The sequence below is a fragment of the Lycium ferocissimum genome, chromosome 6 (assembly GCF_029784015.1).
Source record: "Lycium ferocissimum isolate CSIRO_LF1 chromosome 6, AGI_CSIRO_Lferr_CH_V1, whole genome shotgun sequence".
NCBI classification, from domain to species: Eukaryota; Viridiplantae; Streptophyta; class Magnoliopsida; order Solanales; family Solanaceae; genus Lycium; species Lycium ferocissimum.
The window spans coordinates 57,453,474-57,468,336 of NC_081347.1; the positions used below are offsets into that span (position 1 = coordinate 57,453,474).

The 14,863-nt window shown below is 33.4% G+C and overlaps 1 protein-coding gene and 1 long non-coding RNA gene across 5 annotated transcripts; one reads left to right on the forward strand and one right to left on the reverse strand.

Annotated features, from left to right (window-relative positions):
- Nucleotides 1-3,116: 3,116 nt before the first annotated feature.
- Nucleotides 3,117-11,297, forward strand: LOC132059879 (probable isoprenylcysteine alpha-carbonyl methylesterase ICMEL1). 4 transcript variants are annotated; one of them, XR_009415758.1, is made up of 10 exons: nt 3,117-3,500; nt 4,669-4,745; nt 5,147-5,216; nt 5,307-5,387; nt 5,820-5,894; nt 6,015-6,116; nt 6,709-6,774; nt 7,335-7,478; nt 8,784-8,923; nt 10,320-11,297. XR_009415758.1 is itself a non-coding variant. In XM_059452722.1 (7 exons), exons 1-7 carry the CDS (start codon nt 3,292-3,294, stop codon nt 6,352-6,354), a joined length of 759 nt encoding a protein of 252 aa, XP_059308705.1. In that variant the 5' UTR covers nt 3,117-3,291. The 4 variants fall into 4 exon arrangements, 1 of the variants encoding a protein (XP_059308705.1); XR_009415759.1 differs by lacking the exon at nt 10,320-11,297 and adding an exon at nt 9,302-9,371 and having other exon boundaries at nt 8,784-9,029; XR_009415760.1 differs by lacking the exon at nt 7,335-7,478.
- Nucleotides 11,298-11,470: 173 nt separating this feature from the next.
- On the reverse strand, nt 11,471-12,712 carry LOC132059880 (uncharacterized). The gene is made up of 2 exons (XR_009415761.1): nt 12,379-12,712; nt 11,471-11,682 (listed from the first exon to the last, which is right to left on the reverse strand). It is a non-coding gene; the product is annotated as an uncharacterized LOC132059880 (long non-coding RNA).
- Nucleotides 12,713-14,863: the final 2,151 nt, after the last annotated feature.

The window sequence follows — 14,863 nt, forward strand, 5'->3', positions numbered from 1 at the left end:
ATTTTATCTCCATCACCATAGTTGTCATTATTTTGCACTGTATAAACTCCATTTAGGGTCTTGTATATTTCAAGGAAGTCTTTATGCACCAGCTATCCATATTTCTTTTATTATTTCAAAATGTTCTTTCTATCGTCACAAAAATTATTTTTTTATTATGATGCTTATCTTAGTTCTCAAGTGAAATAAACAGCAGATTGTTTCATAGGTAGCAGTTATATGTAGTACCGGTGTGTACACAAATAAATATTGAATGACTTGGTTGGAAAAATATATGTAGAATTGGGATATATGTAAACAATTTGAAATTTCTGGTGAAACACGAGAGAACCTGCAAATTGAATAGGTGACAACAACTTATCTTTATTCTCGTACTTGATTTGTATATTGTGTTTTAACAGTATAGGAACATTTTTCTAATAAAAAGTTATTCATTGATTTAATCACTTTGTTATTCATTGATTTAATCACTTTAGTTATACTTTGCGTATCATAAATGTCTTGAGCGTTTTTATAATCTTAAGAAGAATTTACGCGTTCAATGTTATATGATTTTAAATTTTAAATTTTAATTTCCAGTTCAAGTATAGTTCTTCCAAGTTCTTGAGAATTGATCGACCAAAGAGAAATAACTCCACTTCGTATTGCTTTTAGGAGTAAATTTAGATGTATTTTATCAATACGGAGTATGGGATAATTCGGGATTGTCAGATGATTCAGTTGGAGTGAACCGAGTATTGAAGTACAAGAAGACACAAGGTAGGAATATATTTCATCGAATATATGGAGCACGTGGGTTCTAATGAAATCACCTTATGAGAGTAAATCTTAGCTTACCTCAAGCTACCTAGGTAATCAGAGTTCAATTTACATCAATACAAGCTCAAATAATGTAACTTTATTCACAATTGCCCTGTCTAAAGAAAATTTCACTTGGGGTTCGATTTAAAAGTATTAACTAGTCCTTATTAACTCAACAAACTCGTTTTAGATATTCAATTCCAGCAATTCAACTCATCCCATCAAACTTATCTTCTTCCCAAATTTAAACTCTAACTTTAATTTTAAATTAGAAGTAATTATCTCAGAATATAAATTATGGAACGAAGTCACATTTCCTCCAAGTCTCCAATTCAGTTTTCAGTACTACCAGCAGAACTTTATCCTCTGTTCAAAGGCTTAGAGCTTGCTTTTATAAATTCCATTAATTGTGGAAACAAATTCTCAGATAGTGAAAGATATTATCATTTCACACGAATTTGATGCATTGTATTCACATATGTGGAATGATTGCGCAGGTGTTAACAATCTGTTTAGTAAAAAATCTTAACTTTATTATAGGCTAAGATTCGTGACACGCTCACTAATAGCAAGATGATCCTAGAAATTTAAAGTTCAGGTGCAGAGTTCTAATCTCAAGATAATTGTATAAACAGTTTTGAGAATCATAATATGATAAATTCGACTGTTGCAGTTGCCCCTATCTCAATCGACTTTACAAAAAATTTGTCAACTATAATATTTGAAATAAATTGTTACAGTACTGACCTAACATATATTTTGTAAATCTAGAATTATTTTTCCAACAATATTTAGTAGACATAACACTACATTCTATTTAAAACTTGTTGCATGGTCATTTTCTTTCATTCAAATTTAAATGAATATGTTCACTAGTAAAAAAAAGGAATTAGCGACGGAAAAATCTCATAGCTAAAACAACAAAATCTGTTGCTAATTCTATTTAGCGATAGATTAACAGTAATTATCACAAGATTTTGTTAGCTACGATCAAATTAACCATGAAGTTCGTAGCTAATTCCAGTTTTTTTTAGTGATCCATTTCCTGAAAAAACTATGGCCCCTCCTTTAGTAAATATTCTTTAAATGGTAATCCGTAAAACCTTAGAAGGAAAGTAAGCAAAAGACCGAAAAAAAAAATGGTTCAATAAGCAAGCCAAACACGTCTTATGAACATGTAGCATGTCACATGTACCACCAATTTTATTTTGCATGTCTTCCTTTCCCCAGAACACAATTGTTTGTTAAAATTGGAACAGCAATTTGCACAATTCAGTTAAAGGAAATAAACAAACTCCCAATGGAGATATAAAAGAATCTTGATCTTTCTATTTCTCCATCCTTTGCCGCCATCTTTCACCACTCCCAATACTAGCCTACGGTGCAATCCAATCAACTTAACAGTAACGTATACAACAACCCAACAAAATACCAACTCAGTTCACCATCTTTCTCGCTCTCCATTCAAAATATAAATACAGTCCGATGCATTAAGTATTCCCGCTTTAGCATAATTTAAGGACCGCGCCCCAATGATGTAGACACATTACTCTAATGCAAGTATTAGTGACTGCTTTCACGGCTCGAACTTGTAACCTAGAGGTCATACGGAGACAACTTTATCGTTGCTCTATAGCTCTCCATTTAAAGTATACTTTGCTAAATTCAATTTGCATTGTTAAGTGTCTCACTTTGGTTGAGAAAATGAATCTGGCATCTCCTTATATAGATTGGGCAATCTTCACCTTTATGAGTTGATTTTTGGGGTTGAATTAAGCCTAAACCCATTTTTTATTATGATATCAGAGTCAAACTCAGACACATTTCTATCCTTGGTTTATCAAAGTAGTCTCAATTTTATGTTGTCCACGCGTGTTAAATGTCTAGTCCTGGGCCTACGAGGGGTATTAATTGCCTATTTGACAATGATTCCAAAATTTGCTTATCTAAAAAGTATTTTTTGTCAGAAGTACTCTTCAAAAAAAGTATTTTTGAAAAGTAGCAATTTTGTGTTTGACTAATCAATTTGAAAAACACTTACAACATTAGAATAACAATTTGTGCTTAACCAAGGTTCCAAAAGTGCTTTACGGGAAAAACTATTCTTTTCAGCTTCTGAAAAAATCGTTTTTATTGTTATTTAAAAGTACCTTGTTTTCCCTAAAAGTTTGTCCAAACACACCTCAAATTTCTAAAATAAACACTTTGACTTCCCAGAAATTTGACCAAACAAGCTATAAATGTCTCAAATTGGTTGTTATCTCTTATATATTCTTGGACAATCTCACTTTTGAGCTATCTTTTGAGATGTAAGAAAATCTTGAAACATTTCCTGGCGACATTTTGCATCATTCCCAGTAATCTACTCAACCAGCTTAACATTCATGTACGCAATAAACCAAACAAATAATTCCATGATCACTTCACTCCATCAAACACCATTTCTATTACTCAATCTTGATTTCTCTTCAGATAAGATTATTTTACTCGATGCAATCACAGAGTCTTCCTCCTATTTCTAACCTCTTTACAGCCCCATCAACAATGATCCTCACAAGCTCAACTACTTCTCACACAATGTTAGTCACATCACACGACAATAGGCCTTCCCTAATGGTTCTCGTTCCTTCTTCATTTGATGATGATTCAAAAATCGAGACCATACCCTTTATTTCTCTTAATTTGTTGCAGTATCTTGGGTAACGTTTCTCTTCTTTTTTTTTCCCTTCCACTACCAAAAAAAAAAAAAAAAAAATTAACTTAACTGGAATACGAACTTTGTGGCTAATCCGTCTCTAAATGACTTGTAGCGAACATAGCTTTTTAATAATTTGTAGCTAAATAGGATTATCGACGGATTTTGTTGTTTAGCTGCATAATGTTTGCGTCATTAATTCCTGTTTTTTTGTAGTGTTCCTTTTGCTCTTATTTTCTTCTTGTGTTGTTCATTTGAATTTGTTTCTATGGGTGTGTATGTTTGTTTGTTTTCTTGAACATGCTAAAAGCTTGAACTTTGTTTCTTGTTTCTTTGTCTTCAATATTTTTTAGTTTTAGAGAACCTCTAATTTTCCATAAGAGAAATTATTGTGAGCATTAGGATGTAATGGGATCGAAAAAGAGCGGAAAATATATAGAGAATTCATATAGCCGATTTCAACTAGTTTGGGAAATGAAGTTAATTGATTGACAGTTTCGGTAATGTGATTCACGTGTTTATTATCTTATCATCAAATGCAAGTTTATGTTTTTCTCTGAAAGTAAGAAGTTGCATTAGGAGTAATGTCTTATGACTCTTTTCTAAATGTGCCCTAGAGTAATCATGGCCAAAAGTTCCTTATACCATTTCATTCAATTGGCTCATGTAATCAGTCACAGAGTCACCTTGCTCAAGGGGGTGTCAATTGATACCCCTTTGCTGGAAAATTGCACTGTGTAGATCGGTAAATTTTTTTATGTATACATACAATATGGTGAATCCCTCTTATTTTTTCGTGTGGTTTACTTCTATATATTTTGACTCTCCTCCTTAGTGAAAATCTTGACTCCTCCACTGCATGTAATAGATGACGTTCACCAACTGTTGCCCTACGATTATTGCTTGGACTTTTTGTTTGGAGTGTTTTCCTTTGTTTCCTCAAGTGAGATGTTTCATTATTGTGATTGGAATATTGTTCTGATATTGTACTCTAGGTATAGAATGGACTGGCTGTCTGTAATTAGTTTCTCACAGTTAAGCTAAAGATGAACTTTGAACAAAAGCAAAAATCAAGAATTTCCTAGAGACATTTTTACCCCAAATCTTGATTTTACTACCAAGAATATGGAAGGAAAATTCTGAATAAATTTTGCTCATCTATCTTTATTCAGGGTAGGCTACCGATGGATCACCATGTTTCTTGCTCTTGGATGTTATGCTTCCCTACTTATACCTGGTTTTATTCAAGGTCTGCATTAAAGACTATATATGTTGCTTTTTGAACACCTCAATTTACACATTTTGATGATATTACATGAACAACATCATCTCTCAGGCATCACTGTTCTTTCAAATTTTCTTGTTCTTTTCTGTTCCAACCCGCACGTTTTTCATATTTGGCCCGTCAGCCAAAATGAACTACTGTCGCTAGCCAAAATATACAAAACATATACCTTGATTGTGTATATTATATGTATATTTATGTATAAAATATGTATATTATATGAATAATTATACCTAATATACAAAACATGTACATTTTCCGGCTATTAGTTTTTTCGATGGTCCAAAAAGGTAATTATCCCATTTATGTTTACAGTATAATTTCAGTAATAAATCATGTCAAAGGCATGTCCTTCTTTGTTGCAGTTGGATATCACTATTTTTCTTCTTGTCAAGTACTTAGAGATATTGCTTATGGTGATCAACCGAGAAATAGGTACACTATAACTCTCATTTTCTTTTATGGCTGTCCTCTGCTTGTATTTGTCTTCATGAATTTATAACTAGTGAATATCTCATGGTGCAGGCTTGATCTATACCTACCGAAAAATAAGAACGGGCCAAAGCCAGTTGTTGCATTTGTAACAGGTGGAGCTTGGATCATTGGGTGCGTGTAAATCCATTTTCTTCGATAGTTGTCCTTCAATGAAACTACTAATTTAAGTTGCCATATCTAGAAAAAGATTCACCATTTCAAACACACACACACAAAAAAAAAAAAAAAAAAAAAAAAAAGAATCCAGATAATAGTAAATATGTTGTTGTTCTGTTTTCTGTTAATTGTGGAAACTGTTGATTCTTCTTAGATCATTGACATAATAAACATTAGAAGCAGAAAACTTTTGCGATGAGTTTTTGTGACTCTTTTCTTTAGGACTATTATTCCTTCAGGTTACAATTTTGGAGATTATACATGTATAGAAAGTTTACATTCTTTATGTCTCATATAGTTGAAATAGTTATCCACTTGTACTTTTTGTTTGAGTGACTGTTTCCTATGATATTTCTTCTTGGTTTTCCTTTTTCGTTTGGTTTACAGTAACAAAGCTTGGGGTTCTCTTCTAGGTCAACAGTTATCAGAAAGAGACATTATAGTGGCATGCATTGACTGCAGGTGATCTCATGTTTCATATATTATACGTGAGGATATGTGCTTCACTTGCACTTCTATCCATCAACAAGTCATTGTCCTACCTCTTAAGTGTTCTAACTGCAAGGTGTTAACTGTTCCCAGAAATTTCCCTCAGGGAACTATCGGCGACATGGTTAAGGATGTTTCTCAAGGAATCTCTTCCGTGTGCAACAACATAGCTGAATATGGAGGTGATCCTAGAAGGTAGTCCAGTTCTCTTTCCACTCGCATTTTCTCATGAATAATTCACTTTTGTTGAATTATTGTTGAATCTTTCTGCTTTCGTTCTGGTTGTAGAATTTACTTAATGGGACAATCAGCTGGTGCACATATCGCTGCTTGTGCTCTTTTGGAGCAAGCAATCAAGGAGGCTAGTGAGAACGAGAGAGATTCTTGGAGTGTCTCTCAAATAAAGGCTTATTTTGGTGTATCTGGCGGGTGAGCTCTTGTTCAATGTCCCCATTACTACAAGGCCCGAGTCCTGAACACTTCTTTGTTCAGTTCTTGTCAAAGATTGAACTTTTATGCAATTGATGTTGAACTAAGACATTGTGATGGATTCTAATAGATATTAGTTATGAATTTGTTTTTCTAGTATATATTTATTGTCTCCTTTTAAGCTCAAATATTTTTTTTGTCGTTGGTTCAGAAAAAACTAAGAAAATGGTTGTTGATATAGGACTAGAAGTGTAATTTACTCAGGGGATTGCTGGCAAAGCATTCAACGAAATGTGCTTTCTTAATTGTGCATATAGAATTGATAGAACTAATAATCTTTTTCAACATTTGTGGACAGGTATAATTTGCTTGACCTGGTTGATCACTTCCATAGTCGAGGTCTATACCGTTCAATTTTTCTAAGGTATATTTGCTGTCTTACGGTATTACATCTACTGCTATCATTCAACAGTTATGGCTTTGTTAAAACACTCTCCATTCAGAGACAAGGGGCGGATGCAGAGCCAACCGAGGGTGTTCACCCGAACACCCTCGGCAAAAATTTATAGTGTATATATAGGGTAGATTTTTTGTGTTTATGTATATGTATTAGCTTTTGAACACCCTGAATAAATGTAAAAGGTTAGCTCAAGCGGTCCAGGGTGTTCAAAATTATCTCTAGCGTTATAGGTTCAATTCCCATCAACAACATTATTTTTTATATTTAGCTTTTGTTATTTTTTTCGAATCCCCTGAGTTAAAATCCTGGATCCGCCACTGTCAGAGACGAATCCAAAATTTAGATTCATATATAATACATATACATTTTAAATTTTAAATTTTAAATTTTTTGAGCAAATTAATATATACATAGATCGAGCCGAAAGTAACTAATTGGTTCAGTTGAACATGCTGGATTACTCTAAATCCGCCTCTGATGCTCTCATTGCATGCCAGTGACGTTTTCTCTTTGTACGTGTGCAGCATAATGGAAGGGGATCAAGGTCTAAAACAATATTCACCTGAAGTAATGGTACAAGATCCAAACATTAGGAATGCCGTTTCTCTCCTACCTCCTACTATCCTTTTTCACGGAACCGCAGATTATTCTATTCCTTGTCACTCCAGGTGTGAACCTCCACTGTATGCAAATTGAATTTCTCAGCAGAGTAGTATAACGGTTGTTTGCATGGACTATGAAATGAAGATCTGAATATTCTCTATGCAGACTGCTATTTGCTAACAAAGATTTTCTTATTTTAGCAAAAGTTATGCTAACACTCTTAGAGCCCTGGGCACCAAAGCTGAATGTATCTTATTAGAAGGAAAAACACATATCTTATTAGAAGGAAAAACACATACAGATTTGTTTCTTCAGGTAATTGACTTTTTCTTATTGAAGCCTCTTTTTGTTCCATCTCATGCACTAAAGTAGTAAAAAGACGTATAGATTTGGCCGCTTGGTCAAAATATTTACAGCTGCTAGCTAATATACATAAATTATAACTAAATATACACTGCTGCACACATATACATATACTATACATTTGCCGGCTATTTTTTTGGATGACAGCTATACAGTGTAAAATTCCTAAAATTTAAATGTTTTCTTTCCTTGGTTTGTGGCCATTGTCAAGTATTTTTTTTATATGGTCCCATTCTATTCTACCATCTTCCTGTGAAATATATAGTTTCATTGGATGGAGCATAATTACAAGGAGCCAAAAAGTAGCAGATCAACTAGCTAAATATGGTAGGAGGATAAAGGAATCCACTAGTATTTTACATTTTGTAGTTTTTTTTAGAGATTTTGTAGGCAGACATACAGTGGTGGATTCAAGATTTTAATCAAGAAGAGTTAAAATATAAAGAAATATATAAATAAGTGTCAAGGGGATTCAACATATAGTGTGTCTATATATAAAAAAATTGACCGGTGTAATTTTTCGACGAAGGGATATCAAGTTACTCTCCTTAGACAACGGTAGCTCTGCCCCTGCGGACAGAACAAGTAGTAAATACTCAAGAAGCACCATGCTATGTACAGTAAATACTCAAGAAGCACCATGCTATGTACTAATGTTACTTATTTAATATATACATGTATCACTCTTTTGTACCAAAAGAAAAAGTTTCATCTGAATTTTGTGATGAAGGCATTTGCCTATGCTGCTGTAAATCTTGTTTTATAGTTGCAGCAGTTAATCTTATCTTTGGGATGGTTACCTTTTTGGACCTCTCTAAAAAATAATAGCCTGCAAATGTATACTAAGTAAAAATATACATACTGTATAAAAAATATACAAATAATATTCAAAGCATATACATAATCAATGTATATGTTATGTATATTTTGGCTAGCACTCGTAATTAATTTTGGCCAACGGGTCAAAAAGACCTTAATCTTTCTTATTGCGACTTTTCCTTCTGTAGGATCCAATGAGAGGCGGTATAGATGATATGTTAGAAGATATAATTTCAATAATTCATGGTGAAGATTCTGAAACCATCAAACAAATGCACCTCCGAGGAAACACCTTGTGCCTGAATTCAGGTTGAAGTTGGCTTGTACTGTGAGCCCTTTTTAGTTATAATTGCCTTATCATTCTTTGTATGCTAGATGGATAATTCCTCTCTTTAGTTCATTGTAACATGCAATAAGAAGAACAAGAGCAACCAGTGGCGGACCCAAGATTTAATGGTCTTGTGTGCTCACCTTAAAATCAACAAAATATATATTGCTTTGAGTAGGATTAGAACTCTGCTCCTCTATGACTTAGCCTAAAGTCTACCATCTTTTAACCAAAGCACCAAGATCTTTTATTGCTTTCTGGGAGCTAGTTATTATTTTATACCAAAATTTCAATATTTTCTATATATCTACATAGAGTATCCGCCACGATTAATGGGTGTTCGAGCACCAAAAATGTATACATGGGTCCGCCCCTGAGAGCAACTGTTACCTTTGAAGTAGTTATTGTTTCTATATTTCATCAGTTTAGAGTGGATGATTTGATTAATATTCCCTCCGTTTCAATTTTCATTTGACTGGGCACGGAATTTAAGAAAGTAGAGAAGACTTGTAAACTTGTGGTGTAAAATGAGTCACATATATTTTGTGTGGCTATAAATCATTGCAGAAAGGTAAATTGTTTCCAAATATAGAAAGAGGTCATTCTTTTTGGCACGGACTAATAAGAAAATAGGTTCACATAAATTGAAACTGAGGGAGTATATAATTTCATATTCTTTATGAGCTTGGCTTTGTCAATCTTCTTGAATCATGGATGTTGCAAAATGACATAATTTTAGTCAACAATGTAATTTAACTCGACTACAATTTAATTAAGTTAAATGACCAATGATTATTGTGTAACTATGACGTGTTTTTTAATTTTTAATTAGAGATAATGATAAAAAAAAAAACATACCTCAAGTATCATGTTTTTGTGAGTTTCCTACCTGAACTATCCGGTTTTTGCATTTCCTACCTAAACTATCACCAACTATTTATCAAAACACACCTGAACTATCAAGTATTTGTATTTCCTACCTGAACTATTACCAACTGTTTATCAAAACAACCTCGACTAGTGCTGGAAACTTGCAAAAAAGTGATATTTTGACCGTTATCTCTTAATTTTTTTTTTTTAATTTTTCAATTAATTCCTTTAATTATCCGCATGGACTACCATTTGACAACAATTTTAAACCAGAAAAAAAAGAAGAATGTACACCACGCAGCACGCACCATCAGATACTAGTCGAGATATGTTTTAATAAATAATTGGTGATAGTTTAGGTAGGAAACGCAAATACCTAATAGTTCAGGTGGGCAACTCAAAATGATACTTGAGGTGTGTTTTGACCATTATCTCTTTTAATTAATTAAATTTTCACGGTTTACTGCTACTATTCAACCTCATTTACGAGTGTTGGGATACAACTTTCATCTTGGATCTGATACAGGTGTGACGATATTTATGGGTGCAACGAGATTTTTAGAGGATATGACCAACATAGCTACTAAGTTACTAGATTAATTTTCTAAGTGCTTAGCTTAATCACTTCTATCTAATGCGAGATAATTCATCATCCTCTGGAAACAGCTTTCACAGTCTTGTAAATACAACGTTTGGTATAAGAATACTTCATGACCTAAACAGGTCTGCCGACCAATGTGTATATATATAGAGTGTAGCAGGTAATTAAAGAAGTGCTTTTAATTTGTTAGTAGGCGTTTGGCTATAGAAACCAAAAAAAAAAATCGCTTTTTTTGGAATTTGGAGTTGGAGTTGGAGTTGGAGTTGGCCATAGTTTTTGCAAATAGTATTTTTTGTTGAAATGTACTTGTTTTGATTGTGAAAAGTGAAAAACTTGAAAAGTTTTTCTTGTTTTCCAAATTCCAAATACAACTTGAAATTGTATTTGGAATTTTCATGGCCAAACACTAATTTTTGAAAAAAGTGAAAAAAAATTCCGGAAAAAAGTGAATAATTCTTATGGCCAAACGGGTCCCAATAGGTACTCCCGCCGGTCACTTTTACTTGTCACGTTTCGCATCCCAAGAGTCAATTTGACTAATCTTCGGAGCTAAATTGGATTAGATTATTTTAATATTTTAAAATTAAAATTTAGATGTTCGAAAACTATACGAAAAACTCTAAGTTGGAATTCATCTCATATTAATATGATGAAGAAATACATCTTAAAATGTTGGTCAAAGTCCATATAGTTTGACTCTCGAGAAGCGAAACATGATAAGTAAAAGTGAACGGAGGGAGTACTCTCATTGCCTCAAATTATGTGATACCATGTGTATTTCAGTAGTCAAACTTTTTAATTTTGACCATGAATTCGGACATGAAATTTTAAATTTTTTGAAATAAAATAACTATTCAAAGTATTATAGGTCACAATAATTAATCATTCGAAATATGTTAAAGGCATGCATATGATAAAATTACTGTAAAAAAATTGATTCTCAAAACCCGAATGGGACATGTCACGTAAATTGAGATGGATTGAATACTTAGAACTTGTTAGAGAAGGAAGGAATTGCTATTTGAGAGTATTTAGAGTGCGCTTCTTGTTAGAATTTAATGAGTGCTCAAAGGATGCAATTTCACAAACACGAGTAGGAGATTATTTCATTAAGAGGAAACCAAAGAGAAGAAAATACAAGCCAGTACTAATTATATTATATCACTCATAGATTTAAATAGCAGCCACGCCTTTTATGCTTAGTAAGGCTGCCATATATTCTTCATCATTCCATCCTAATTACTCTTCCTTCTTCTTACTTCTTTGCAGCTGACTTGCTACCTGATGTCTAAAAGAACAGAAGTAATAATCAGATTATTTACGGGAAACAATAATATCCAAAAATATAATATAATTTTTTTGATACTATCAGGTCATAAATGATAACCCCGGTAACTGTTCACACGAAGTAAGACTGTATATACTTTGTCCATCCCAATTCACGTGGTACATTTGACTGGACATAGACTTGAAGAAAGAAACGGAAGACTTTTGAGACTCAAGACTTAACATTTGTGTGGCTATGAATATCTTGTTAGGTTTAAAATGGTAAGTTTAACTTATTTCAAAACATAATCACCTGACATTCTTTTGGAACAGACTAAAAATAAAAGTATGCTAACTGGGACAAAAAGAGTAACATGTAAAATAAGGCAGGTTAATTACCCGTTACAACACGTTAAAGTGAATCGATTGTCTAACAATTATTTACACTATCTGCATATATAAAAAATAAAAAAATAATAAAAAAAAAAAGGAAAGCCCCGTCCACAAAAAATCTCGCATTAGCAGGGTAGGGGAAGGGTTGCACCCCAGCCTACCCTAATGCAAGCATTAGTGGTTGCTTCCATAGCTGAACCCATGACCTATAGGTCACACAGAGACAACTTTACAGTTGCTCTAAGACCTCCCTATACACTTTCAACATATATATATATAAAAAAAAAAAATTGAACCCAGAAAATTAAATATGTTGATAATTGACCTTCTTCTTAGGCTGACTAGGCTTTTTCATTGCGGACTTGGAAGAAGCAGTAGCCTTAGCAGATGCTTTCTTGGCTGCAGGGGCCAGATGGTTGAGTACCAACTGGCTTCTCAGCTTTCAGTGATGCCATTTCTCTCTCTATTTTAATTGAGAAGAACAAGAAAATTTTTTTGCTCTGAGTTTCCAGTTGCCTCAAAGCACTCATATTTATAGTGTCGTTTCAAACAAGTGGCACGGGAACAACATGAATTAGTAAGAAAATATCATCCTGTGAAATGGGAATAATAGTATCATGAATATGTCAGAAGCCCAATTTGAGAATTTCAGCATCAGATGCTTAGATACAAGGCATATATTTTCACCATTCACCAACATGGTTTGTGTTGGAGTAGTATGTATGCCTTCATCTTTAACTAGAAATTCCTGGTTCAAGCTCTAGGTATGAAATCGCCTTTGTTAGGAACAGTTTTACCCCGCAATGTGGGGCTTCCCGACGTGGATTCAGATTTAATTGGACACTAATATGAATATCAGACACGGAATGAGAAACAATAAAAAAGAAAGACATATAATTTTCTTCATTTTTCATTATTTATGGACAAATACTAAAGAATCAATGTTGTTCTTTGGATATGTTGGTATGAAATTCGAGGTATAATATACACTTCTGTCGCTAAGCAAATGGAAGCTAGTGGGACTTAGGAAAATTCTTTGTTCAGTTTCAAGTAGTAGGAGTATTTGGAATATATCAGTTGGCAAACAGATGCTATTTAATTTACTCTCATTGGTATAATCCTTGACTATATATAGTATGAAATTACCTAAGCCATGCAAGTTGGCAAAACATCTTGACCGATATCTATTCATTTAAGTTTCCTGGTCACCTTACTAGATTTTTGACGAGAGGTTCTTAAAATGTTGATTCAAGTCTAATATTGCAGAACATGTCATATCATAAGGCCGAGGGCACTCTTCCATTTTATGATTTTACCAGTATATAGTGGTAAAAATAATTCTTTGGACAAAAGCACTTTTAGCAAAATGTAAGGACAAATGAGAGGATGTACGTTATATCATTGTTAACGGAATTGACACATAAGGAGAAAACAGCCCATTCCTCGTATTAGTTTTTAAGCGCTTTCATATTAGTGAAGGATTCTCGATAACAATGACGATGTTGAGTCCCACATCAGCCTACTTAGGGAGGGGAGGTCTTTTTATATGGTTTTAGGCAATTCTCCCTCACAGTTGAGTTAGACCCAAGATCCATCAATTAAAGTGTTTCTTACCAACTCTTCCAGATTTGTGTATATGATTTGCAACAAGTTGTTCTTTTCGCTTCTTTTAATTTAGTGTGTCGTTAATTGTTTATGTTTAAAATATAGGTGATGACAATGTTAGTTTTTTCTCATGTGGCATGTACACAATGACAAAATGATAATTTCGCAATGACATGTCATTTTTTGATGATTTGTATTTTTGGGAAATTAACACATACTAGTTCAGTAACTTATGTTACAAAAACTAGCACTACTGGAAAAAAGAAATTAGCGATGGACAAAATTTCCTAGCTAACAACAAAAATCCCACGCTAATCTCATTTAGCTACGGATTAGCGACGGATTATAAGAAAATCTAATTAGCGAGGAGCTATTTAGCTACGGATTAGCTAGGGATTACCGACAAATTCCATAGCTAATTTCATGTCCTCTTATAGCGTAGTTTTGTGACTTTAGTATTACAAATAGTGAGTTTAGTAACTTTATTGTTACAAAAACTAGCTTCGTGACTTTAGTATTACAAATAGTTAGTCGAGTGACTTTAATTTATTGTTACAAAAGATAGTTTTGTAACTTTATTGTTACAAAGAAGAAGTTGAGTGACCATCAGTGAAATTAACCCTCAAACAAAAGAATGTACTTTAAATAGTTAACTGCCATATAAGGAGAAAACAACTCTTTTTTTGATTAGGTTTAAGCATTTTTCTTATTTTGCAGTTGGAACCTCTAACAAGTAAAATCTTTGAATTTTCTTCTTAATCTTCATATGGTCCATTTAGAAAATTGTCCAAAACTTTTATGGAATTTTTACTTGGTGTAGCTTCTTCTAAGAGGTAATTATTGACACTAACTACCTTTTAATTTATTTATATTTAGAAGCTACAGTGATTTTGTAAATTACCATTTGTAGCTACACCAAAATACATAAAGTTGGAGGGGCTGAACTGGTTATTGGGCGAGGCTCTCACCCTGCCCGGCCAGGTTCGAACCCGGCCAACAACATTTCTTTTCTTACATATTTTCCCTAGTTTCTCCTCCTTGTATTTGAGTGTATTCTTAAATACATATGACGAAAATTCACTCAACCTGGGCGGGCAAGGGGAGAATCTCGCCCAAATACACGCGAAATACACCGCAAGTTTGCCAACTTTTATAACGCCAAATGCCAAAACACAAAGCCACAAAGCCTAAGCTTGGTATGAGGA

What these genes read in the sequence shown, in the direction of transcription:
- LOC132059879 (XM_059452722.1), top strand. Translation starts at nt 3,292, where the DNA reads ATGCAATCACAGAGTCTTCCTCCTATTTCTAACCTCTTTACAGCCCCA. An exon ending in TATACCTGGTTTTATTCAAG is followed by an intron (nt 4,746 to 5,146) that starts GTCTGCATTAAA and finishes TCTTTGTTGCAG; the next exon opens with TTGGATATCACTATTTTTCT. An exon ending in GGTGGAGCTTGGATCATTGG is followed by an intron (nt 5,388 to 5,819) that starts GTGCGTGTAAAT and finishes TTTGGTTTACAG; the next exon opens with TAACAAAGCTTGGGGTTCTC.